At 32.4% G+C, this 26,372-nt stretch overlaps 2 protein-coding genes and 1 pseudogene across 3 annotated transcripts; 1 reads left to right on the top strand and 2 right to left on the bottom strand.

The window, feature by feature from the left end:
* LOC109325679 (polyadenylate-binding protein-interacting protein 9-like) lies at nt 900-5,533 on the bottom strand. The gene is made up of 10 exons (XM_019558180.1): nt 4,853-5,533; nt 4,103-4,219; nt 3,955-3,999; nt 3,328-3,400; nt 3,086-3,198; nt 2,639-2,698; nt 2,250-2,297; nt 2,074-2,142; nt 1,416-1,477; nt 900-1,330 (listed from the first exon to the last, which is right to left on the bottom strand). Exons 1-10 carry the CDS (start codon nt 5,117-5,119, stop codon nt 1,270-1,272), a joined length of 915 nt encoding a protein of 304 aa, XP_019413725.1. The 5' UTR covers nt 5,120-5,533; the 3' UTR covers nt 900-1,269.
* LOC109325678 lies at nt 12,199-16,885 on the bottom strand (annotated as a pseudogene).
* On the top strand, nt 18,791-20,267 carry LOC109363329 (glutathione S-transferase U19-like). 2 transcript variants are annotated; one of them, XM_019609559.1, is made up of 3 exons: nt 18,791-19,278; nt 19,619-20,073; nt 20,186-20,267. In XM_019609559.1, exons 1-2 carry the CDS (start codon nt 18,964-18,966, stop codon nt 19,973-19,975), a joined length of 672 nt encoding a protein of 223 aa, XP_019465104.1. In that variant the 5' UTR covers nt 18,791-18,963; the 3' UTR covers nt 19,976-20,073; nt 20,186-20,267. The 2 variants fall into 2 exon arrangements, with proteins under 2 accessions (XP_019465104.1, XP_019465105.1); XM_019609560.1 differs by having other exon boundaries at nt 18,794-19,278; nt 19,631-20,073.

Consider the following 26,372-nt stretch of genomic DNA (forward strand, 5'->3'; position numbering starts at 1 on the left):
CCAGCTTAAGTGGGAATGAAAGATGAAAGGGACTTTGTAAAGGAACAAGACATGAAGACAAAGAAAAATCATAAGAATTGATGCTTAACATTGTAAAAGGTAACCTTTGGATAATTAGGTGTGATCTTTAAGGAACCTTATCCTTTCCACTCTTCAAGATGAGATGGAAACATAATTCATTAGAAACTCAGACCTCAATAGATGTACCCTAATCTAAATCAGTATAGAAACTGTGTCAAAATAGGTTCAACTACACACATTAGAGGATGCCACATCATTTATTATTAGCACAAAGGTTTGGACATTTATTGAGCTTTAGGTACTCAATCATATTATTTCCTAAATCCCAATACCTTTTTTTGGTTCTCAAACATTTATTGATTGCTAATGGTACTTTATGAACTCAAGACAATTTGTAAAAAAATAACACTTTACAAATATGTGACATAATTAAATGAGCCAATACCCATTAAAGAAATACTAAGTGTGAGGGACATGCATGTTCAAAAATGACTAGTCTTTTTGGTTCTACCCTTCAACATGTCCCTATGCTTTTGGTTTCCCATAATATTCTCCTTTGTGATAGGGGAGATATTGATCTTTCAAAGTACTAACAGACACTTAAACATGGAGTACTCCTAGTAATGTTTATTTTTTCTATACATGTGATTCCAATCCAAGGATCAATTCAAGGACTACATGTGTAAGGAACACATTGGTGTGCACCAACAAACAATGGTGCATAAGGATCAGAAACCTATCTGAGAACTTCTCCCAATAATGTTTATTCCATACAAGAGCCAGGGAATTGAAACCAAGAGAACATGTTTAAGGGACTAAACCCCTTTCACTAGGACCCATACATATTGGTGTATACCAATCTTTTCATCTCTCGGTCATTCACGAAATTAACTGGCTAAATCGAAGGGCAGTCAACAAGAGGCTTACAAAATTTACACCACTATATGACTGTGACGGTGTTAAAGATTTAAGCTAATTGAAGTATGATATGTGCTTGCTCATAATCATAAAATAACTTAAACTAACCACTTAAAACATAAAACACAGTCAAATATATGTAAATAGAGACTAGTCCCTAGAAAGTTTGATTAGAGCATACATTATATGCTCTTGAAACAAAGTAACTGCTGTAAAAATAGAAGATGAAAAATACTGAAAACTAAGGGAAGCTACATCACCCTTATCCCAATAGTTACAGCTGGAAAGTTGGTCATTGGCTGTATAAAAAATGTCTTGGACCCATGTTGATCAGTTTTTCCCTGTAGGACCAGTGACCCTTGGCCTCACTGGAGTCTTCGAAGGACTTACCCTACAGGATGAGAAGGAAATGAAATGTAAGTAAATTTAGTCAAAATTTGCATAACAAAGTTTATCCTACAGTAAAGAGTCTAAACCTGACTGGCTGGATTCCCAACATCATCCCACTGCAACCAAGAGCAAGAATGGCACTTTCGGCCTGTTGAAGAAGAATGAAATAGACAAGCGAGGTAAAGATCGCTATTATGAAAGTTAATGCAAATTCTAGTACTAGCACATGATAATTTCCATTGGTGTTTATGCAAACAGCATTGTTGAGTTTGACAAAACTAGGTGCGTAAAGTCTCAATGATTCCACATTGCCAACATAATTTTCATCTAGTTTAGAAAATAACTTAATTTAATTAATTCATCCTTATCCTTAGGAAGACTGTCAACAATTTTTATTAGGGTGAAAGTTGTTGTTTTAGTTCACAAAATGCCATAAAGGCGAAGAACAAGCTGTTGGGGTCTACCCACACTTAAAGTAACACAATAAACAATGCTAAACATAGTATGAAACTAAATTAGCAAATAAATGTTTTTCCGTTTAACGCTTTCCCTTAAGAATGATATATCCTAAAGATGTAAAAGAGACCTGGGAACAAAATTTACAGTAATCAAGTATAAACAACATAACCTGTAAATTTATCAAGATAGGCTGAATAAGTTGTTTAGGGTGCAGTTGTTCTGTTAAGTTAAGAAGCTTTATTGCAGCCAACTATATGAGCACTGAGTAGAAAACTCAAGACTTACCATTGCAAACTCCACAAAAGCAATTCGATTTAAATGCTGATGATCTCCTAAAAGCCTCAAGCGAGTGACCTATAAAATAGAAAAGTGGTGTCAACCATCATTTAACTTGTCAAATAAATATGTTCTAGACCTCTAGAAAATAGCACGAAACAATAATTCTGGTCTCATGTTCTGACCTCCCCACAAGATGATTCAAAAAACTGCTTGACTTCAGCTTGAGAAATCTGCACACGGATATTTGAGAGAAAATTAACAAGTCAAGAGACTAAAGTCTGATATAAATCCACTCAAATTACAGATGAAATATGGTTATCTTGGTAAAAACTACAGGTTAAAAAAGAATAAAAACAAAAAATCACTAATTCATTCTGCCAACAAAGGAAAAAATATATTTCAAAGGATTTCTTCATAAAAATGTGCATGGCTTCCTAATGGCTAATTAAGTAAATATACACATACCACACTTTGAATACATTAACTAGTTGAGTGGTTAATCATTCGGACATGGAAAATGTTTCTTGCAAGAATTCTTTTTTTATGATTTTACCAAAAAATAATGAAATACCTTCTTATCAATGTTTGTGCAGTAGACAGTCCTTGTACACATTTCACGTTCATCACCTGACTGCATGTTACAAAACAATGAGAAACGTTTAACAGACTGAAAAAAATTTGAACCAAAACTTACCCATCAAAGTTACTCATGAAACAGAGCTTTTTTACAGCAAATTTTATCATTGGAGAGAGAAAAATAAAGCATAAAGGACGACCGAGAGATAAGAAAAATTATGCTAAAAAACGAGATGTAAAATATGAAATTTTTATAACAACTACTTTTAACAATGCTGAACAACTGCAGGAATATCCTTTCAGAAAAGCCCTCAGCTATATACGAGAGGCAAGTGAAACTAACCCAAAGTTAACAATCAGGAAAGAAGCGTATAAAGCATGAAAGTTATTGTATTTCTTTAAATCCGAAAACACCTTAGAAAGTAACAAAAAATATTCATACCCTAGGGAGGAATGTAGGATTCACAGGAAGGATAGCAGTTTTTGAGGGAAGGACCTTGACTGGAAAGGATCCAAGCAGGGTACCATTGAGGCTTAAAGCTGCCCTTGCATCATCTGTTGACACAAATTCCATTAAAAATGCATGATAAGGGCTGAACAAATACACGTACTTTTGTGCGTATGTGTGCTTAAATATATATGGGTGACGTCAAAGACAGTTGGATTTGCAGGACAAAAACTTACGCTCATCAGTGAACTCTACAAATGCAAAGCGAAGAACTGAATGAGGATCACCACAAATTCGGCAATCAATCACCTTCAATATTTCAAATGATTTAACAGTGTCATAATTAAGGTGATTTCTTAGAACAAAAACATCAATTTGGAAATTTAAGTCCTAGATATGCATTGAGATGAAATTATTACTGTACAAAAAAATGCATCGGACAATAGTTTGGAATGGCCACTCAAGTTTAACCAGATAAAGAGAAAAATATTGCAATTATCAGATTCAGAAGGTCGGTATAAATAGTTTTGATTCCTTCAGATAAACAAATTCTCTTTTTTAGGTAAGCATTTGATTTTCCACCTAATATCACAGATTGATCAGGTTTAAAAAACATAATGTCCACCTACCTACTCAACTAAGGATTAAGAATTACCACTAAACCCGAAACCCTATACAAAATACAAAAAACATTCTGAGTTCCTGCCACCACAAGATAATAGCGAGAATCATAAAGAAAACTTTCTGGCAAAGAAGTGCAATCAAATACCCTACTTTAATGCATTCAAACTTTGTAATTATTTCTTCAGAATTATAACCCATAAAAAAGGCCAAACAAGCTACCAATCAAGGTCATGACTTACTTGCCCACAAGTACTAAACAAGGAAGCAAGGCTCTCCTCAGTTACCTACACCAAGACAAGAGACTGTTCAATCAACACTGTTTTTCTATAATCAGAATGGAATACTAAACAAATTATGAAACCAAGATAAGAAGTCACTCTCACGTACATCTTGCTCAACTTCAGAAACATACACTGTCCTTCTAACGCTACCTTCCCTCTCAGGCTTAGGTGATCTAGCACTCACCCTTCTCTCTCCACGACCATGGATAAAATTACCTCTTCTCTGCAAGATAACGAAGGCACAATTAAACACCGAAAAGAATTATGAAATCATGATTAACATCCACATGAGGAAAATGTCATTTCAATGATATCTTCATTATCATTCACCAGAAACTAAAGTCCGCACATAATATAGGCATATCATATGCCCATCCTCAATCTATTCCTGACGTATAATCAGTTTTGGATTAACCATGCAATTAGTTGAAAGATGACAGACTCAAATATAACAAGGACATACATTGCAACTAGCTACACAAAATCTTAAATATATCCTAATCCATATAATTATCTAAAAGGAACATTTTTTTTAAAAAAAAGGTCTGTACAAATTAACACAAAAGTAAAAACACATGGATTCGATTCAATACATGTTAATTTATAAAGTAACATAATAGACTTTTTGATGGCATAATAATTTTTCATACACAGCAGCCAACATGAATTATATAAAATATTAGAAAAATAAATGGACATACCAACCAACATTATATTCAGCTATTATACATACTCGATGGAACACTAAAAAAATCCAATTTCCAGCAACACAAATAGAACTCAGCATTGGATTTAAGAATTAACCAAAACTGAAACAAAAAGAGAATATGAGAGATTAAAAAGAAATAAATCATACCCTTCCGTTGTTTGGGTTATGACCATTAACTAAGGGCATGTTGGGGGCCACAAAATTGTTGGGTAGGAACTGGTTATAACTCTTATAAGCATGATCATGTTGAGAATAAGATGAAGGAAAAAACTCCTCAGCCAAAGGATTCAACTTTTTGAGCATGTCAACTAAATTTTGCACATTGAATTCAGATTCATCAGGCTTTGGTTTAAGGTCCAATTTGGTTGGAGCAGGAACTACTGCATCAGCAGAAATCTCAGCAACCGCAGCCATGGAATCAAATTCAATCAAACACCACCCCACAATGAAAAATAAAAGTGGAAAAACCCAACACAATTCAAAGTATCTAAACACACCAAAAATATATATTTTTCAATGACGGAAAAGGAAATAAAAAAAATTATTAAAAAAAAGATGAATTGAACATAATTTCTTATTCAGAAGACCAACCCAAAAAGGGAAAAAGGGTTATTTTGAAAATGTGATTAGGCAAATAAAAGGGAATGGCCAGTTATGGAAAGAATGATATAAAGGGAAAAAAAGTGATTAGAAATAATAAAATAGGAATAGAAAAAGGAGAAAAAATGACAGAAGAGAACAGAGAAGAAAATAGGGTTTTGGAAGGATTAATGATCAGAAAGGAAAGTGGGAGAGAGAGAGAGAGAGAGAGAGAGAGAGAGAGAAAGGGTATTTTTGTGGAGAGGTGGTGTTCGGAACAGCAAACAGTTGGCTTGAAATTCCTTTCTAGCGAATTTAGTTACTAGATGGATCCTTAATAGATTATTAAGGTAAATACTAAATACATTCATTTGAATTGTTGAATACCGTAAACTTTATATTATTTTTTTGCAAGAAGCTATTATAATTTTTTTTGTTTCTGCCTTTAAGCTTAAATTGTTGATGAGATTAGTCTATATATAAAGATAATATTAATTAAGAATAATAAATTTTTTTGTCATGCATTTTATTTTAAACTTGAGTATTAGATCACTACTATTTAATTTTATTTTATATGTATATATATATATATCAATATTAATATATTAATTATTTTTAACTCTTAAATTTATTTATCATCTAATTCTCAATTAATTTTATATCTTGATAACATTTTCTTAGGAAAATTAATGTTGGCTAACACTCACAGTTACATTGTTAGTATTTTGAGTTTTATTATAGTGATTTCCTTGTTGAGATACTAATGATTTAACGATATATTCCTACAAGGCCAATTTCACCATCTAATTAAGGGTGAGGAGTAAATATGAAGAAAATTAATTCATAATAATTACTTATAAAAGATATAAAGTTTGAGAGACTTTATACACTTTTTCCTACTATTTATTGAAGAGACAATAATATTTAAAAATGAATGATATATTAGTATATAATAGAATAATTGTATATAAAATTCTGTTAATACATATATTTTATTCTCTACTAATATAGGTATATAATATAGGTATATATATATATATATATATATATGTGTGTGAGTATGTGTGGGTGAATATTGCTTTTTAAACTAACATTAGTATTTTTTACGACTTAGTCAAGTGAAAATATAAATATAATTTTTTTAATACATGGACAAAATTTGATATTGAGATAGCCAAGAATTTAAAATATTAAAACCCTATCATTCCATAGAAAAATCGTTTACTATATTTTTTTAATCTTGGCTCGCACTAGAAGAAAAATAGAAAATAAAAAGGAAGGTTACAATAACACGAGACACACACATGAATTTTTTATTATAAGGATAAAACATATTAAAAGGTATAATTTTGTATTTATATAATTTTTAATACTGTAATTAATTTCATTTTCACCTACTTCAAATTTAATATTAATACCATTTAGATAGATGTAAAAAAGTTTTAAAAATTCATTTATTATTTATTGCTTCCCTCTCACGTGATACATATAATATAATTTTTTAAATACATGCATGAAATTTGGTATTGAGATACTTTAAATTGGACATATTCAAACCTGAACATTTAACTAAAAGCAAAATAGTTTACCATATTAATTTTATATCTCAACGATCACCCTAAAAGAGAAATAAAAATGAGGTTAGAATAAAGAACATGAGCTCGAATGATTTGTCATTCCATAGATAAAACATATAAAAGTATAACTTTATATTTGTATAAGTCTTTAATATTTTAATTAATTTCATTTTTCTTAATTATACTTTAATATTATTACTTATATAATTTGTTTAAAATTTTATTAGTATTTATCTAATTTTTGTTTGTTTTTACCACTCAATCATATGATAAACACGGTAGTTTTTTTTTTAATATATGCACGGGTTTTTTATATTGAAATGTCCAAGTATTTATTACATTCAAGCCCTATCACTTAACTAGAGAGAAAAATTGTTTACTATATTTTTGCATCTCAATTAGTACTTTGAGGAAGGTTAAAATAATAGGACTAGTTTAGATCATTTGTCATTTTAAGGATAAACTATATTAAAAAGCATAATTTGTATTTATAATTTTCAATATTTTGTTAATTTCATTTATACCTACTTCTAATTTTAAATTATTATTATTTCCATAAATGTAAAAAAACTTCCAAATTTCATAAGTGATTGTTCTCTCGGTACGTGATAAACACACTATACCTTTTGTTAAAACGGGCATAAATTTTGGTATTAAGAAAGCCAAACATTCAAAGTTTCAAACACTCTTTTTAGAAAAAATAATTTATTGTATATTTTTTATCTCTCGACTCTCACATTAAAACAAAAGAGAAGGGATATTACAATTTTGTAATAAAAGAATAAGATTTATAATTAAAAAATAATTGTTGGGTAAGCAATCTAAGCATGAACAAGACCAGTTGCCATTCCTAGACTTGAGAGTAGTGTACACAATAACATGATGAGCTAATATGATTCTCATTTTAAATATAAAATATTTGAAAAAGTGAAAGTTTGTGTTCATATAATTTAATAGTTTAATGAAATTCATTTTTGTCGTATTTATACTTTGATATTATTAATTGATTTTTCCATTAATCAAAATTTCATTTTAATTAAAACTCTGTATACGTGTAATTTAATAGCTTAATGAATTTCACTATTATCGTATTTATCCTTTAATATTATTAATTTATGATTTCATTAATGGAAATTATTTTTGCTTATCATTGATGGAAATTTTTTACTAAAAGGGAGAAATGAGAAATTATACAGCTCTCAATGTAATAAGAGGATGAGCTCATGTGATTTTCTTTTTAAGGTAAAATATCTTTAAAAACTATAATTTTGTATTTATATTTTTTTTATATTTTAATTAATTCCATTTTTCTCTCACTTCTGCTTTAATATTATTAATTGAATTTTATATTAGACAAAGTTTTTACACGAAGAAAGGTATAGAAAATGCATTTAATATATATACACTAATATTATTAAGTGTTTTTACACTGTAAGTAAATTATTCATCATTTATATGTTAATTATTATTGACTCTCAAATAAAAATAATATAAATCAATAATGGATAATATACTGACAATATAAAATTTTTACAATGTTAATACGTAGATTATAAACTCATACAAAATTGTGGAATAGTCCAAGTTTAAATTCAAATGCTTACATTTCCACAACCTTATCAATCAAGTTATTTGGTGGACACAATATTATTAAGAGTAATTACCGATTTTAGTCTTTTATGTTTTTTAACTTATCAGTTTGGTTCTTCAAAAATTGAAAAATCTAAAATGATTCCAAATTTTTTAAAGATTGGTCAAATTAATCCTTTTTGGAGTCAAATTAATCACTACCAATTGTTTTAAAACATGCTAAAAAACTAATTTGATCCACATTTAAAACTTTTGGATCATTTTTTGTTTTTCAATTTTTTCGAAACCAAATTAGTAAGGTCTAAATGAGTATTTGCTCAATTATTAATTAAATAAATATAAAAAATAAATCTTCACCAGTATTTATTTTATATTTTTTACCACTCAATCACATGATGAACATAATATACCCAAAATTTGGACTCTTTTGTTATCCATTAATATGTCACCGTGTCGAAATTTTCTATACCATTATTTTTTTATCTCTATGTATTAAACTAATGAAATTATGCCAACTAATAGTAGTGATTATTTTTGATAGATGATAAAAAAATATTAGTATAATTTTATTAGTTGACATGGTTCTATTGATCTGGTATAGAGAAATAGTAATATAAAAGATCTTAGTTTATCCCAAGTTAGGATTGTTTTACCATTTAGAAGTAAAAATGGAGAAGTGGCACTTTTTAGTGGGTGAAGAAATACTTAATGTGCACATATATAAAATAATAAATTATTTCCTCATACTTAGAGATAATTTATGTCCTTCTATTAGTAAAAGTATGACATCTGTATTATTTTGTTTAGTTTTTGAAATATTTTTGTAGAAAATGATTAAATAGAACAATCAGATTTTAGTGACAAAAAAAGATAACTTATCTCCTTGTACAATAAGATACTTTATTTTTATACGAGAAACTTTATCCATTGTGTTATTTTTAATTGATAAAAAATGTATGCATATAAGAATATAATATAATGACATTGTATAATTTATTATTTATGTTTAATATGTATTAATTCTTTAAAAAATAATATAAATTAATGAAGAATAATATATTAACTTCATGCATATTTACAATAAATTTTACACTCTCGCTAATTTTGTTTATAATACTATCTATATCAATATCTATATCTATACCATTAATAAAGACAAAACAATAAATAACTACCACCATCACATAATTTTTATATTCCAAACTTATTTTTTTGAAATATTAATAACTACTATAAACTTTTACACATCCTATTAATATATTATATTAATATATATAAATATTATATTTACATATCTATACAAATAATAACCACGATCGTGGCCTAATTTTTATATTCCAAATTTATCATTTGAATATCTCTCACTAATAACTAATACAAACTTTCACATATTACTTTCATTGTTTTCATTTTTATATTAATATATCATTAATATTTTTACTCTCTATTGAGTTCATATATTGCCATTTTATATTTAAATTGTTTTTTCTTAAATAGTATAACATGAAGCTGATATATTATATATTAAAATACAAATGCGGGTCAATCGCACTGAGCGTCGGTCGATACACTAGTATATATAATAGAAAATAGTAAATTACATTAACACCTCCTGATTTTTAGTAAATTACACAAATAACTTATATTTTTTTTGCAACTACACAAACCACACATAATTTATATACATATATTATACTCACTATTCAGACAGTAAAGATGAATGTAATTTTTAAACAAAGAAGAATTACGAATGTAACTAGTTAAACTTCAAGGAGTGTCAATGTAATTTACTCTTAATTAATTATAAATTAACTAGAATAGATTGATCATTTGTAAATTTACGTCTAGGATTTGATTATGGAATTATTAATTCTTATACTATTTGAATTTGACTCTATAAGAAGATATTTTTTGTACTACCAATTATGTTTTCTCACTCTATGATTAAGAAACTAATCCTTTCAAGCTGTGTGTTTACTCATCACAACAAGTATTGTCAGCATTAAGAAAGTAACCTACACAAATATCCCTATTCTAAAAAGCAAAAGAAGAGAAATAGCTCCTAGCGGCTAGCTCCAAGATTAGCAGGTGTACTAGAGCCCTTGCTCGGATCGTCCTTAGGCTATGAGTCCGATGAGAGGTCTACTACCTTCACAGAGTCCTCTATACAGACTAACTCCACACAGTCGACATCGTCGTCAACCTCCATTTCCTCCATCGTGTCAAAGTCAGAACATAGAATCCTATTCCTCACCCTATCAACTCTCCAAGTCCCATCCTAGGACATTGTGAATTGGTAATTCTGAATCATTGCCAATCGGTCCATCTGAACAATGATGTATACAAGTACACTATAAAGAAAGAGAGGAAGTAAAACATCTAATGAACATTCTTCATTGATGTCGTGGAATTAAACAAAATATCACACCAACACAGAAAAACAAATACAGATATAACATGTTATCATACACGTATGTGTCGATGTTGAATGATGCTTGTAACTCGGATTTGGGAATAAAAATAATAAAGAAATATTGACTCATATATTATTTGGACTTGTCTCCACAATATATCATGTTTTGTTTAACTTAATTGCATTTATCACATTTTTTGTTTAAAAGATTACATTTATTTCTTATGCAGGGATGATCAGTGTAACGAAAGTATAAAAAATAAGGGAGGTTTGTGTAGGTATAAAAAAGTAATTTCACTAAAACTCAGAGGGTGTCAGTGTAATTTATTCATAAATTTATTATGAGTAAATTACACACTCCTTAGAATTTAACTTAATTATATTCATTATCCTTTTTTTTGTTTAAAATTTTACGCATCTTTCTTCTAGAGATAGTCACTGTTATGCATATTATTAGTGATAATTTGCATAGGAACAAAAAACAGAGATATTTCACATAATTTCACTAAATAGCACACGAACAAAGCTTAAAAACCGAGGAAATGAATGATCTTTTTGTTTGAGGAGTATGTGGAATAGTTTGATTTGAGTGTATCCTTTGGTGCCATTTGTTCTGTAATTTCACGACCAAGATGGCCACAACACATATCCAACCGGTGCAATCGGATACAAACCATAAATCTACAATTCACGATTTTGGAATAAAAAATGTTATGCATATATCCTAAGATACTTTTAACATACCATTATAGTGAACATTACAACGGTTTTTTAAAAAGTGCATTGCTTAACTGAACTATGAGTTTGCATTTGATGCTGTAATTCAATTCATATTTAACACAAACAATGATGAGCATAATTTATGATAGTATTATGATGTTCCTTGCCAACCTCACGATTAAGAAGGGAAAACTCTCTTTTTAATCGTGATATTGGTTGTATTCTTTTATCAACTCCAATTTATGTGTCCTTTTCCTTACCATGCCTTCATCACATATGTTCCATATGTTGCTTCTGAAAAATAACTATGATAACATTTTGGATTACTAGCATTTCTTCATTCCATATGCTGCTCATATCATTACTAATTATGTCTATTTTTCTTAATCAAATCTTGTGGCTCTATGGTTTCCATACCTACAGTGACAAAGCACTTCTGTCACTTTAGTCACCTAGTATATCTCTTCTCTCTAATCCCTTTTTACCCATGTTAAAATGGAAACAACTTGAGCAAGACTGCATAAATCTATCTTCCTCATATCATACTAGGTGAGAGTCTCGTGCACTAAATAATCATAAAATTTATCCACTTGCTTCCCATCCCATTTTCTTTCTTCCCAGTTTCTCTCAATCCAGACACATACAAATAGCAACAGCTCAAGTTCCTCAGTTCCATTGAAAAGTTACCTTCACCACCATCACTCTCCTTAACCTCCATTATGTTTAGACTTTAGAGTGGTAAGAGTTCTAATGTAAGTTTCAGCAAGCATAGATGTAATAGGTTAACAGGAATATATTCATGCAGTGACAACAAAGAAAATCACATCGGATAATAAAGAACATAAATGCAGTAACAAGTGCATTGGTAAGATCTAACATTATGGCGAATTTATTACGGAGACCAGAAAGTAGAAATCAGGGCGAAGTACACAAAAAAAAAACCACGAACCTGATTTCTTAGAGTTGTGAAGTTAGTCTACCACTACTTAATGGGTCTTGAATACTAGCCAAGGTCAAATTATCTTCACCTACACTTTTTTTCGAGGCTGCATTTTGATGTGTAGCCGATGTGCAAAGGTAAGATAATGACTGCAACCATGAAACCAATGTCGGTTTTCGTATGACATCTTCAGAATCAGCCACTAGTGAATATAACTCATTAAGAACCATGTTCTGTGCATCTCGTGGCAATGCAGTAATCAGCTGTGCCAATTGTTTCATCAAATCGGGCAAGACCTAAAAAGCAATAAAAAGATTTTCATAATCCAGTTTAACAATAATGTTAATGCATATGGAGTAAGACAATTCCCAAAACACCAATTATAAGCACTTACACATTAAATGGGTCATTTTTTAAGAGGCTGTCCAACATAATAGCATGTTTCATACTAGAGGAATGGAAGGTCAATATTTCTTAATTTAACATGAAGTGGTAAGAAGCATAGTACAACTCAAAGCGGGTAATCATAATTAATTGATTAACAACTTACTTGTATATCAACAAGGAAAATAAGGCGTAAAAGCAAGTCCATTAATTTCTTGCTTGGCTCAGGCTCTCCTTGCCGCTTTTTCCATGCATCAGCCTCATGAGTGAATGCTTCAGAACAGAGCTGGCTCGCTTTTTCGACAAGACCGTGAATGAAATAAAAAGTGGCAGGGCTTCCAGCAGGAAGATGTTGGGCTACTCCTACAACACCAGAAGCCATACCCTCAAAAGGAGTAATGAGAGGATATCTCTACATTCATAGAACATGATAGAATGAAAATGCATTCGAAATAATCAGTCTCAGATATAGGAACAAGATTATTAGTATAATCAAATACCAATAAGGATGTTTGTATGTAGTGGAAAACAAGCTGCTCCTTCAATGACACTCTGTCATTCTTTTCAGATTCCTTCCCCATAGACATAAATGCCACGAACAAAGAATGAGAAGCTTGAGCTACTTTTCCATCCGGGTGCTCCAAATATCTAGTTTCAATTAAGGAAGCAAATCATTTCCTCATGATGATGTGACCAGACACCCCAAAATATTATTTACTGCATGTTTGAATTAGCTTATCTAGGGTTTAGAATAGATTGTATTTAAACACTGCAGAGAAAAGTTTTAGCTGAAACTCTATTTTGCATAAAAATCAAGAAAACTAAATGTCTACTTAATTGATATAGGATACAGGAACATAGTTGGAGCTATCATGTTGCTGAATACATTGCTGGGCAGGCACTCAATAAAGGTCGGAATGACTCGTAAGTAAAACAAAATGCGAGCTGTTTGTACTTCATCCTCTGACCATAAGTATTTGGTTTTCTGGTCTAGAAGACAAATAGAATCTTATACACTGTAAAAATAAAAACAAAAAGGAAACCAATATTTTACATCAAAGGCACAATGGAAAAAATCATACCTGGTCCATTTGTTAAGTCAACATAAGAAGGCATGGAGTTCAAAAAACTTGTACAAGTATGCTCATTACTGTTAACAGTTGCAACTACTTTGTGAATAGTCTCCATATACTCTGGCAAACGGACATGACGAAAATATTCCACACAAGAAAATGATACTAGTATCCTCAACGAGACTTCCATCTATATTTCTAGAGCAAATTTGGAGTTTAACTTGTGCTTCGTTACAGCTAATGCAAATACTACAACCATAAGGAAAGCAGATTCAGCAATTTTTTCCAACCCTTCAAGCAACTCGTCCTGCTTGCCTTTAAGAATCAAAGCCACTTGTCTGTGTCCAAAGTATATATCTCGACAGTATTCCCATATAAGATTCTCCACTATATTCTTATTTTCCTCATCTGCTGAAACATATTGATTGCAAAAAATCGCTGTTATGGCTCCTGCTTCCTGAAAGAGGATATTATCTAGATGTTCTTTGACCTCATTAAGCTTCAGTTCATGAGGGGCATTTGATGGTTCAACGACAGACTTATAAAGACGAGGCAATGGAAATATTTCAGTTAACAATGCCAAAGCAAGGCACACAAACAAAGAGGAATGGCCTAAAAAGGAGCCAGTTCGAGCCAATGCTAATGAGACACACTGAAGTAAAAGCCTATTTTTATGATCATTGCCTGAGTTATTAAATCGCAATGTCCCAGAAACCAAATCATTAGTTAAAGCTTCCATCCAAACAACTGCAGAAACCCTCATTGTAGAGAGAATCTCCAATTTCACACCACTTGATGCAGATCTATTTACAACTCTTAAAACTCCAGCCGCAGCCATGAAAACAGCAAATGAAGCATAGTTTTCCTTTAAAGACCCAAAAGTTTCTTGGAGAATGACATTTATTTTATCCAAAAACTGGAAATTGATCAAGTTTGACATAACCCAATCAAACAAATGAAGAACTATTAGTCCAAGAAAAATATTACATTGAGGCCCATCATCCTTATGCCAAATTTCAAACAATGAATTCAATATTCTATGATAATGAACAGTTACAGAAGATGATAGGGCATATCCGATTCCAGCTAGAAAATCAGGTACAAGTTCTGTAAATGAACCGAGTAACTGACACTTCTCTATCAACTGTCTAGACAGCAAGTCCAAGAAGAATGTTTTACTTTTTTCAGATAAGGAAGGCACAAAAGAAAAGGCACCTAACAAGAGAATACCTTCAGAGAAGAAGACAGGATTGTTTCCAGAATCAAATTGAGAAGAGAAGAGGTGAGACAGAACCCCTATTGCTGAATCAATAATATCAGAAGTGGGTTTGGAGGCTTTTCGCACCCATATATACAGAAGCCTAAAAAGTAGAGGATATGACTCATAAGGAAGAGAAAAGTTTGAAGATGAAAGAATGCGAAGAACAAGTCGTGCTTGGGGGTCTGCAACATGGAGAGATGTTTGTGAATTAATGAGGGATTTAAGATGCTGCAGATGATGTTGATGGAATGATGGTTGTTGAAGGGAGTCTCGGAGCTCAGCCCATGCCTGAATGATGGCTCTGGCAGACAAGGGATAAGACTTTTTAGGGCTGAATTTCTTAGGATCACCGCTTCTGCTCTTTAGCCACTCCTCCAGGAACAAGATGTCAGGTTGTCTCGACATCTTATTCTAACACTGCAACATCAGCAAATTACATGGTTATTTATCATATTGCCTAACATTATATATAACCAATTGTAGTTTTAAATGTATCTATGCATGGAAAAATGTAATTCTCAACTTTCATTTAATAGATTGATATTTATGTAGGTTGTACCAATCAGCAAACCGCTTTGAGAATAGGTCGTCTACTGAATTTCCTATCCCTGTCCGCAACACATTTTACAATGAACCCCATCCCGACCTTCAAGAGATATTGGAACACCTTCCATCCGTTTCCATGTTGTAGGACACTAGGACACTTACATCGACTTGGGTGCAAGCCATTAACATGCATTGCGCCCCAAATAAACATTTACGACAACTAACCAACTAAAGCATCATTCATGGAGAAAGCAAGATTGAGACAAAAAAGGAGGACTAAGAACCAAATTAAAACAGCCAAGCAAACAAATATGATATCACCTATGGCAAACTTACTAGCACATCTTCAAATTCACCGAACACAAAAAAGTGCACATGCCAAATCACACAAACTATCATAAGTTGTGTAATGTGCTATAAGCTAATCCAACAATTTTACGCCCCACAACTAACCAATTTCACTGAGCCTGACATTTTTCCTTCTCCAAGTCCCAAACCCTTGATACAAAATTGATAAAAAAAATTGGGCACACCTAATGCTCATAAAAAAAATGCCAAAAGCCTATTACAAATATGTAATTATCAATCTCAAGTCACCAATCATATACTCATATGAAAGGGTGGACATTATGGTACTGTTTTGTCAGAAAAATACGTAATTATTAAATTTTTAACTTCGATATATTTTTTCAACCAATCAAAACATATGTGCTCCCCATATGAAACTACAAGTAGTAGCACAACAGTGCTGCAATTCTGCGAAAACTAAGGAACCCAGAAATAAATGTAGACACTTTTCCACCGTACCTATTAATTTATATACAGTAAAGGCAGAAACTTTCACTTCTGCAGATTCCTCACAGCAACTATGCTTCTAATTAACATCCAGAAACAACGATAAAACGAAAAAGTTTATGAATTAGAGAAGCTGAAACAGACGAACCAATAAGTAGATAAATGTATTGGTGCCGTTGTTCAGTGACTGATTCAAGAAAATGGGAAAGATATTTGACATATAGCTCATAGAACTTAACGATGTGGGAATTTGTACAACTTCAATATAAAATAATTAGGTCTCATATCAAATAAATAAAAGTTTTTTATTCACCAAGAAAATACACCATACTTGTGTGTGTAAAATTTGTTGTACCCTGAAAAATAATAATAATAAAGCTTATAAATTATTACATCTTACAAATGTGGAAGTATTTAAACCCATTAAGGGTAAACTTTGTTGTGTCTATGTACCCAAATTTTTTTTTTGTGTCTGTGGTATATATTACTAAACTATAAAAGAAAATGAAGGGACTAAAATTGGATGAATCTAAAATTTATTGAGCTGCATTTAGATTTAGATCATCTCAAATTTGTCCCTGCGGTTGTAATTTTAATTAAGTGTGATAATTGACTTAAATAACTATAAACATTTAAAAAAATAAAAAACACAACTGAACAAATCTTCAGTAATAACTTAAAAAGGATAGTGCCATGTATTTTTTGATATTTATGATAACATTGTAAATACATGCTTTATTGATACCATTTTTATTTTGTGGTGTTGAAACATGAAACATGTACGGAATATATTTGTGGTTTTTAACATTTTCTATTTCATAATAATTGTTTTCTTATAAACTAAAACTTATTGATATATTAATATATTAGACACCAACTTATGTTAATTTAAGTGGTATAGGACAACGATCTATTGTCCTCAACCTTGTCTCCAACTCTGCCCCTAACTGATTACACTGAAATAAAAATTGATAAAATTATGAATATTTAATTTTTTTTAACTGACATAACATAATATGATTGGTTTGTGACAGACTTTGGACAACAGATCCTTGTCCCAAGTGGTACATGCTTAATTTTCCTTAAGCAAGATCTTGAGTTTCAGTCTTGCGGTTAATTTTCCTTAACATAATATGATTGCTTAATATTTGCTGAAGGAGTTAGCCTCAGATACATATAGATTTCTCAGTTCAAACAGGATTGGTTAGGGTGGGAGGATACAAATTGTAAACAAAAGAAAGACAACTTGTTTATGTAATATACTCCTAATTAAAGCTATCAGGTTCAAACGGTAATCTCCTATGTAAATCTGTCCGTAGCTTAATATTAGTAAATTGGGTTTTGACCTTGTTTATGGCGTGTTTTTAATAGGGTAAAATTTATATATTGATAATGTAAAAATTTATATACACGCATTCTATTATGTATCATTCATTTGAATTACTTGTTTTAAAAAGTCTATAATAATTAAACATCAATAATAAATAGTACAATAACAATATATAAACTTATATATTGTCAATGCATACATATGATTTAATTGTCTTTACTTATAGAGGGTCTATATTAAATTATATGTCTGTATTTTATTTTTAGTATACCAATAAGTACATATGGGCTATGCACCGTACTTGATATGACAAGAGTCTTTCTAGGAATTTATTTGTGCTATTTTAGATCTTAAACTTAATTTTACATTGTGATCATTTTAAAGTTACATACATTTATTTGCTAATGCTTTTCTTTGCATAATCTTGTTAGTCACACTTTAGTATATTTTCTCACTAATGCAAAAGTAGTAGCCACTAATTTAAAGCTAAGAAGGCAAAATGCACTAATTTAAGCCAAAAAAACCCGTGCTGGAATGCAAAGAGAAAAATACACATATTTTTGTCCCAAATTATGTTCAAATGTTCCTTACTCATATTAACATGATATTATTTGTAGTGCAAAAAATCATATCACATACTAATCAAAACTAACATCAATTATAAATTTCTAAACATTTACTACAATTGATTTTTTGTTTTATTTTAGATTAGGGAGAGACACAAAATATATGAATGATAGAAAAGGTGACAGCCACTTAGCTCAAGAATCATGGAGGAATTTGAAGACAATTTTGCATTGTACTCAACTCTCCAGATAAGTTCTTGTTTCAATTTTTTTAATAAAGTGAGTAAATCTGCCGACAAAACCAGGAACCAGAAACTCCCAGAAAAGTTCACACCCTTCATTCATCAATCATCACCAACACTATGCAAGTATATATAAATAAGAATCAATAGCATTGTTTTGGCGTATGAGTAAGCAAATAGAAAATACCACCTAGAACTAGAAGCTTCAGAAACCATAAGCTTTTCAAAACAACCCTTCAATAATGGGTGATGAAGTGATTTTACTTGATTTCTGGCCAAGCGCATTTGGCATGAGGGTCAGAATAGCTTTAGCAGAGAAAGGAATAGAATATGAGGGAAGGGAAGAGAACTTGAGCAACAAAAGCTCTTTGTTGCTGAAGATGAACCCTGTTAACAAGCAAATCCCAGTTTTGATTCACAATGGAAAACCCATCTCTGAATCACTCATCATTGTTCAGTACATTGATGAGGTTTGGAGCCACGAGTCTCCTTTGTTGCCATCTGATCCATACCAGCGTGCTAATGCAAGGTTTTGGGCTGATTATATAGACAAAAAGGTATTTGGTACCTCCAAAACTTGTTATCATTTTCTAAAGCAGAACATAAGTGATGTGGAAATATCATTTCTCTTATATCTCATACAAATATTATTGGTGTCATCCCTTGGTAATTGATTATCATCTTAATTATCAAATAATATACGCTACTAACCAATTATGTATATGTTATGATCAAACTATGTAGAAGTGACTAGTTGTATTGTAAAGTAAGTACATATGCAAAATTTAGTGTATATATAAATTTTCTCATTCTCAATTATATATGCACAAAAGGGTATTGAGGAGAATAAAAAAAACTCTTTGTTCTCAATGATTAAAATTATGTCAAACATTACAGATTTACTCTCAGATTTACTCTGCTGGGAAATTGGTGTGGGGAACAAGTGGGGAAGTTCAAGAGAAAGCAAAGAATGAGTTAAGGGACAGCTTTAAACTCCTAGAAGGAGAGCTAGGAGACAAGATTTATTTTGGTGGAGACAAGTTTGGGTTGGTTGATGTGGCTCTGATTCCATTCTATAGCTGGTTCTGTACTCTTGAGACTGCTGGAAATTTCAGCATCATGGAAGAATTCCCTAGGCTTGTAGCTTGGGCCAAGAGGTGCATGCAGAGGGAGAGTGTGTCCAAGTCTATTCCTGATCAGTACAAAATTTATGACTTCCTTTTGGAGCTTAAGAAAAAGATTCAGATTCAGTAGCAATAATCAAGAAAGTCCTTACACTTCGAAAGAAAAATATATCATCATGTATGCTACAAATGAAGATGATGAGTGTTTAGAGTGTCTACTATATGTGTGTCTTCTCTTGTTTTTTCGGTGTGTCTTTTTATGGATAAGAATAAGACTATTAAGTTGTCTGTGCTATATAGAATTTAGTTAAAAAATCCCTGTTCAGTTTAAATGAACAAGTGTTGTTGAGTTTGTGTTAATAAGATATGAAATTGAAGCCTTTGTTCCTTTTCCCTAACAAGATAACTCTGTTTTTGTACTGCCTGTTCTGATCTGTGATAGTCCTAATTGGGTTTGTGTTACAAATCGCACCAGCTTGAAGTGATTCTCTATGTTTGTTTTTGTTAATGTTAGCCTGTGAGATTTGAATAAGCAGCAAAATATTAGATTTAGTTTATATTTTGGACAATGATATGAAGAATTTAGAAGAAACACTGCATTATGCACTATTGTTATGGTATCTAATATTGTGATATTAAACACTTCATCTATGCTGGATTGCCTAACAAATAACATAAGTAGCTGAGGGGATTCACTTACTTTAAGAGTAAGTTTTTTAAACTTAATCTAACAGTAACTTTTTTTATAGATATCTAATAATTTAGATCTACTTGCTAATTCAAACAATTGGATTTCCCTAAAATTGATGGCTAGGATATGGAATAAAAAAACCAAGTAAGTGGATTCTGTTAGAATTATTAGTTAGTTAGGGGCTTCTATTCTAGGAAAGTTTTCAAAAGTTAGTTTAGTTAGTTGAATGCCTTGGTTGCTATAAATAGCTTGTTAGTTTGTTGAACATTCATTCACATTAATATACATGGAGTGTAATTCATTGGCAATCCTCTCTAACTAACACACTTAATTCTTTCTCATTTCTCTTCTTCTGCTTAGCAACACATTTTCTTCTTCTCAGTGCAGTGGCACTTTCTTCTTTCTCCAACAAAATTGGTATCAAGAGCTATAGGTAGATCACCCTTTTTACTTCTTCTCCTCCTCATCATCTTCATCTCAATGGGACACACGAGTACAAGCTTCCCAGCAAGCCTACCAGTGCTTGATGGAAAGAACTGGAATAGATGGAACATCCAAATGAGAGCAATCATGGGATTTCAAGAAATTGCAGACATTGTTGAGTTCGGTTACCCTCAATTAGAAGCAGAACCATCAGAACAAGAACGAGTGGCATACAAGGAGAACAAGAGGAAAGATTGCAAGGCTATGTGTCTCCTACATCAATGTGTTGATGAGGCACACTTTGAGAAGATTGCCTCAACTTAAACATCACAAGAAACATGGATAATCTTGGAAAAATGTAACAAGGGAGCAGAACAACTAAAGAAAGTCAGACTTCAAACCATGAGGAGACAATATGAATTGATGCAGATGGAACAAAATGATAAAATTGCCCAATTCTTCAATAGGGTAATCTGCCTCACAAACCAGATGAAAGCATGTGGTGAAAGCATGGCAGATCAAGCTATTATAGAGAAAATTCTGAGAACTCTCCCCCCCAACTTTGATCACATAGTAGTTGCTATTGAAGAATCAAAGAGACTGGAAGACCTCAAACTAGAAGATCTTCAGGGGTCCCTCGAGGCTCATGAGTAGAGGCTCATTGAGAGGTCAACTGATAAAGTTAACCAATCACTGCAAGCTCAAACCTTCAAGAAGGGGAGATATCTTGGCAGAAACAATGAAAGAAACCGAGGAAGGGGCATAGACTTCAGGGGAAAGAATTTGGCCAATTCAGGAGCACAAGATCAAGAAAGAATTGATCTTAATCAAGCATCAAGCTACTCAAAGAGAGGAAGTGGCAGCAATTGGAGAGGAGGAAAGAAGAAACTTGATAGAAGAAGAATAAAATGCTTCAATTGCAGCAAGATGGGACATTTCTCATCTAAGTGTCAATCTCAGCCAGGACACTGAGATGCTAACAATAGGCAGCACCATGATGAAGCACACATGGTGAAGGAAGACAATGAGTATGCTAATGATGATTCACCAATCTTGTTGATGATGACTACAAGCCAAGGCAACAACAGTGAAGAAATTTAGTATGTAGATTCTGGATGTTCAAACCACATGACCGGACATAGAGAGTGGCTTGTTAACTTTGATTCCAGCAAGAAGAGTAGAGTGAAGTTTGCTGACAATATGACTATACAAGCAGAAGGAATTGGTGATGTTGTGATCAGAAAACAAGATGGCAAGAATGCCTTGATCTCTGAAGTACTATTTGTGCCAAACATGAGTCACAATCTGATCAGTCTTGGCCAACTACTGGAGAAAGGATTCTCTGTGAGCATGCAAGATGGTGAGCTTGAGATATTTTCTCCACTAGAAAGAAAATCATCAAGGCTCCTCTGACTCAAAACAGAACATTCCAGGTAAATCTCAATGCCATTGAATCTCAATGCCTTGGTACTGAGACTTTGAGTGAAGATGTATGGCTATGGCACATGAGATTGGATCATCTGAAATTCAAAGACATTAGCCTCATGAAAGCAAAGAATATGGTTCATGGCTTGCCCTCAATACAGATGCCAAACAGAATCTGTGATAGCTGCCAGATCAGTAAACAACCAAGGTCATCATTTGGCAAATTCACTGCCTCAAGGGCCAGTAATCTCTTGCATATTGTCTACTCTGATGTATGTGGTCCCTTTGAGACTACCTCACTTGGTGGTAATAGATACTTTATCACATTTGTTGATGATTTCAGTAGAAAAATCTGGTTGTATCTGATCAAACAGAAAAGTGAGGTGTTTAACATCTTTAAGACCTTCAAGTGTATGACTGAAAAACAATCAGAGAGATCAATCAAAGTATTGAGAACTAATGGAGGAGGTGAATTCACATCCAAGGAGTTTGAAGTATTCTGCACATAGAATGGAATCCTACATGAAGTAACTGCACCCTACACTCCCCAGCATAATGGTGTGGTTGAGAGGAGGAATAGAACAATCCTCAACATGGTTAGAAGCATGCTAAAGACTAAGAACCTCACACATGGCCTATGGGGTGAAGCTGCAACAACAACAGCACATGTCCTCAACCATTGCCCAACTAAGAAACTTAAGTTCAAGGTGCTAGAAGAAGTATGGTCAGGAAGGAAGCCCTCTGTCACTCACTTCAGGATCTTTGGATCGGCCTGCTATAGACACATTCCTGATCAGAAAAGAGGGAAATTGGATGACAAAAGTGAGCTGCTAATGTTTGTAGGATACCACCCAACAGTAAGATGCGTTTTCAAGACTAAGCTCAACCCAGATGGCTCTGTTGGCAAACACAAAGCAAGGCTAGTAGCAAAGGGCTTTATGCAAAGGGAAGGTGTTGACTTCTCTGAAGTGTTTGCACCTGTAGCCAGAATTGAAACAATCAGACTCATAGTGGCATTGGCAACAAAGAACAATTGGGAGATGTGGCAGCTTGATGTGAAGTCAGCTTTCTTAAATGGTTCACTTGATGAGAAAGTCTACATCAAACAACCTCCTGGATTTGTGATAAGAGGTAGTGAACACAAAGTCTACAGCTTAAAGAAGGCTTTATATGGGTTGAGGCAAGCTCAAAGAGCTTGGAACAGAAGAATTAATGCATTCTTCCTAAGAGCAGGGTTCAGAAAATGTGAAGTAGAGCATGGTGTCTATGTGAAATGCTCAAGCAATAATCATGTTCTCATCATCTGCTTGTATGTAGATGACCTCCTAGTAACTGGAAGCAACTCATATGGAGTTGTATTGATCAAACAGAGCCTAAAGTCAGAATTTGAAATGTATGATCTAGGGAGATTGTCTTACTTTATGGGCATAGAATTCAAACAGATTGATGGAGGAATCTTTATGCATCAGAGGAAGTATATTCAAGATGTCTTGAAGAAGTTCAATATGACCAATTGCAACTCAACTGATACACCAGCAGAGCCAAACTTAAAGCTGGACATAAGTGACAATGAACCTGCTGCAGATTGTACAGAATTTAGGCAAATGGTTGGGTGCTTGAGATTCATTTGTCACACCAGACCTGAAATCTCATTCAGTGTTGGCTTGGTTAGCAGATTCATGAGCAATCCAAGGAAGTCTCACCTTGTAGCAGTTAAAAGAATCCTAAGGTACCTTAATGGTACACTTGAATATGGAGTTTTCTTCTCAAAAGGTTCAGAGAAATGCAGGCTGCAACTCTCTGCCTATTCTGATTCAGATTGGTCTGGTGATTTGGTTGAGAGAACGATTATAATGGGCTATGTGTTCATGCTATGTGGCTCTCCCATATCTTGGTGTTCAAAGAAGCAGGAGATTGTTGCTCTTTCTACTTGTGAAGCTGAATATGTTGCTGCTTGTCATGCTGCCTGTCAAGCATTGTGGTTGAGTTCTCTACTAGATGAATTGATGATTGGATTTGAAGACATTGTTGAGCTTGCTGTTGATAACAAATCAGCAATTAATTTGGCCAAGAATCCAGTTGGCCATGGAAGAAGCAAGCACATAGAAAGGAAGTATCATTTTCTTAGAAGTCAAGTAGAGAAAGACAAAATTTGTTTGAAATATTGTAAAACTGAGTTTCAAGTTGCTGATATTATGACAAAATCTGTCAAGATTGAAAGGTTTAGGATGTTAAGAAGGTTATTGAGTGTGATTTGTTTGTAATAAATGATTTAGAATTAAGGGGGAGTGTTAGAATTGTTAGTTAATTAGTGGCTTCTATTCTAGGAAAGTTTTCAAAAGTTAGTTTAGTTAGTTGAATGCCTTGGTTGCTATAAATAGCTTGTTAGTTTGTTGAACATTCATTCACATTAATATACATGGAGTGTAATTCATTGGCAATCCTCTCTAACTAACACACTTAATTCTTTCTCATTTCTCTTCTTCTGCTTAGCAACACATTTCCTTCTCTGTTTTCTTCTTCTCAGTGCAGTGGCACTTTCTTCTTTCTCCAACAGATTCCTCCCATCATAAGCCTAAGGAGTGATACATGAGACTTCTCCTCAAAACATATGTAATTTTTGGTCAATATAAGAGTCTTGGAGACAAGCATTAGCAGTTAAATAGTAATGCACCCAAATTTCTTTTTTCTAGTTCACCATTGATGAACATTTCTCCTCCTCTGCCTGTCAAAGAAAATGACTATCCCGTGATGAAACTGTTTCACAAGTTGAGACTTTCAATAAAAGATTGACGAAGGGATGGTGTTATTATCACTCTCTGTTTTCCCTATTACTCTAATTATCTAAGACGGCCTTCAATAATATATTGCATTTTTAATTCATGTTTTACGCTTCTTACTCTTAATTGTTAGAAATTTGAAATAAAACTACTATTTAATTCAGTATCTTAAATTGATCATAAAAGAAGATTTTAGTTAGTAAATTTTATACATCTTAAATCTCATATGAAGTTGTATAAATATTAGTGTATATTAAATTTATAAAATAAAATTATCCTATGATAAAATTCAAATTAATAGTTATAATTCAATTTATAAGCAATTTGGAAGTAGTAAAAAGTTTGAATTGTTAGAAAGAAAATTATTGGAGGTTATAGGTAATAAGTGTAGGAAATTTTCCATCAAATAATCCTTAGATTGAATGCGGAAATCCTTATGATCATGACTTCGTTCCTATAACCCAATGTTTTTGCCCATACATAAATCCAAATGGAACAACCATGATCCAGACCGAAGAAACTCCAATTGATTTCATGGTGAAGAAGAAGAGCATACTTTAACTAGCCATTTGGAATCTCGAAGGTATAAGGGTGTGATGATCTTCCAGATGTTAGAGCGCCTGATGGTTTTCCTTTGCTTCCCTAGAGGGGAATGAGAAAGCCAAAGTGTGAGGTTTGAACCTGATGACGAGAAATCTAGTGTGTATTGTGATGGATGTCCTTTTGTTACCTTATGAACAAATCCCTTGATTTCACTTTAGTCATCTTATCTACTCAACAAAACCTATTGCTCTACAAATAGGGACCATAATCCATAAAAGTAACCGTAGCGGTTACTACTTAAGTTGTAATAATTCTGATTCAGTCCCTTATCAAATCAGAAATTGCCTGAAGGTATCTACACTTATTATATTTCATGACACGTATGACCTTAGCCACTAAATTAAATTACCGAAGATAATTTTATATTTTGGTTAATTAAATAATGGTCATAACACAATTATAGAATTATATTTGTGACCCATAAACTGTCAGAAATTCTAACAATCTCCAACTGGTCACATATATGATTCACCATACGTGTTATCCTTATTGCGCGCTTAAATATTGCCATTATGTCTCAGGCATACCCAAATTATCCCGTCCATTAGTCCTGTCTCTATATCGAATCACAGTGAATTTTGTCATATCAATCATGACTAATTCAA

The sequence above is a fragment of the Lupinus angustifolius genome, chromosome LG13 (assembly GCF_001865875.1).
Source record: "Lupinus angustifolius cultivar Tanjil chromosome LG13, LupAngTanjil_v1.0, whole genome shotgun sequence".
NCBI lineage: Eukaryota > Viridiplantae > Streptophyta > Magnoliopsida > Fabales > Fabaceae > Lupinus > Lupinus angustifolius.

Excerpts from the sequence above, each read along its gene's own strand:
- LOC109363329 (XM_019609559.1), top strand. The coding sequence starts at position 18,964 with ATGGGTGATGAAGTGATTTTACTTGATTTCTGGCCAAGCGCATTTGGC. Across the intron at positions 19,279-19,618 it reads CTGATTATATAGACAAAAAG|ATTTACTCTCAGATTTACTC; the intron begins GTATTTGGTACC and ends CAAACATTACAG.
- LOC109325679 (XM_019558180.1), bottom strand. The coding sequence starts at position 5,119 with ATGGCTGCGGTTGCTGAGATTTCTGCTGATGCAGTAGTTCCTGCTCCA. Across the intron at positions 3,199-3,327 it reads TGTAGAGTTCACTGATGAGC|ATGATGCAAGGGCAGCTTTA; the intron begins GTAAGTTTTTGT and ends TTGTGTCAACAG. Across the intron at positions 2,143-2,249 it reads TTGAATCATCTTGTGGGGAG|GTCACTCGCTTGAGGCTTTT; the intron begins GTCAGAACATGA and ends TCTATTTTATAG.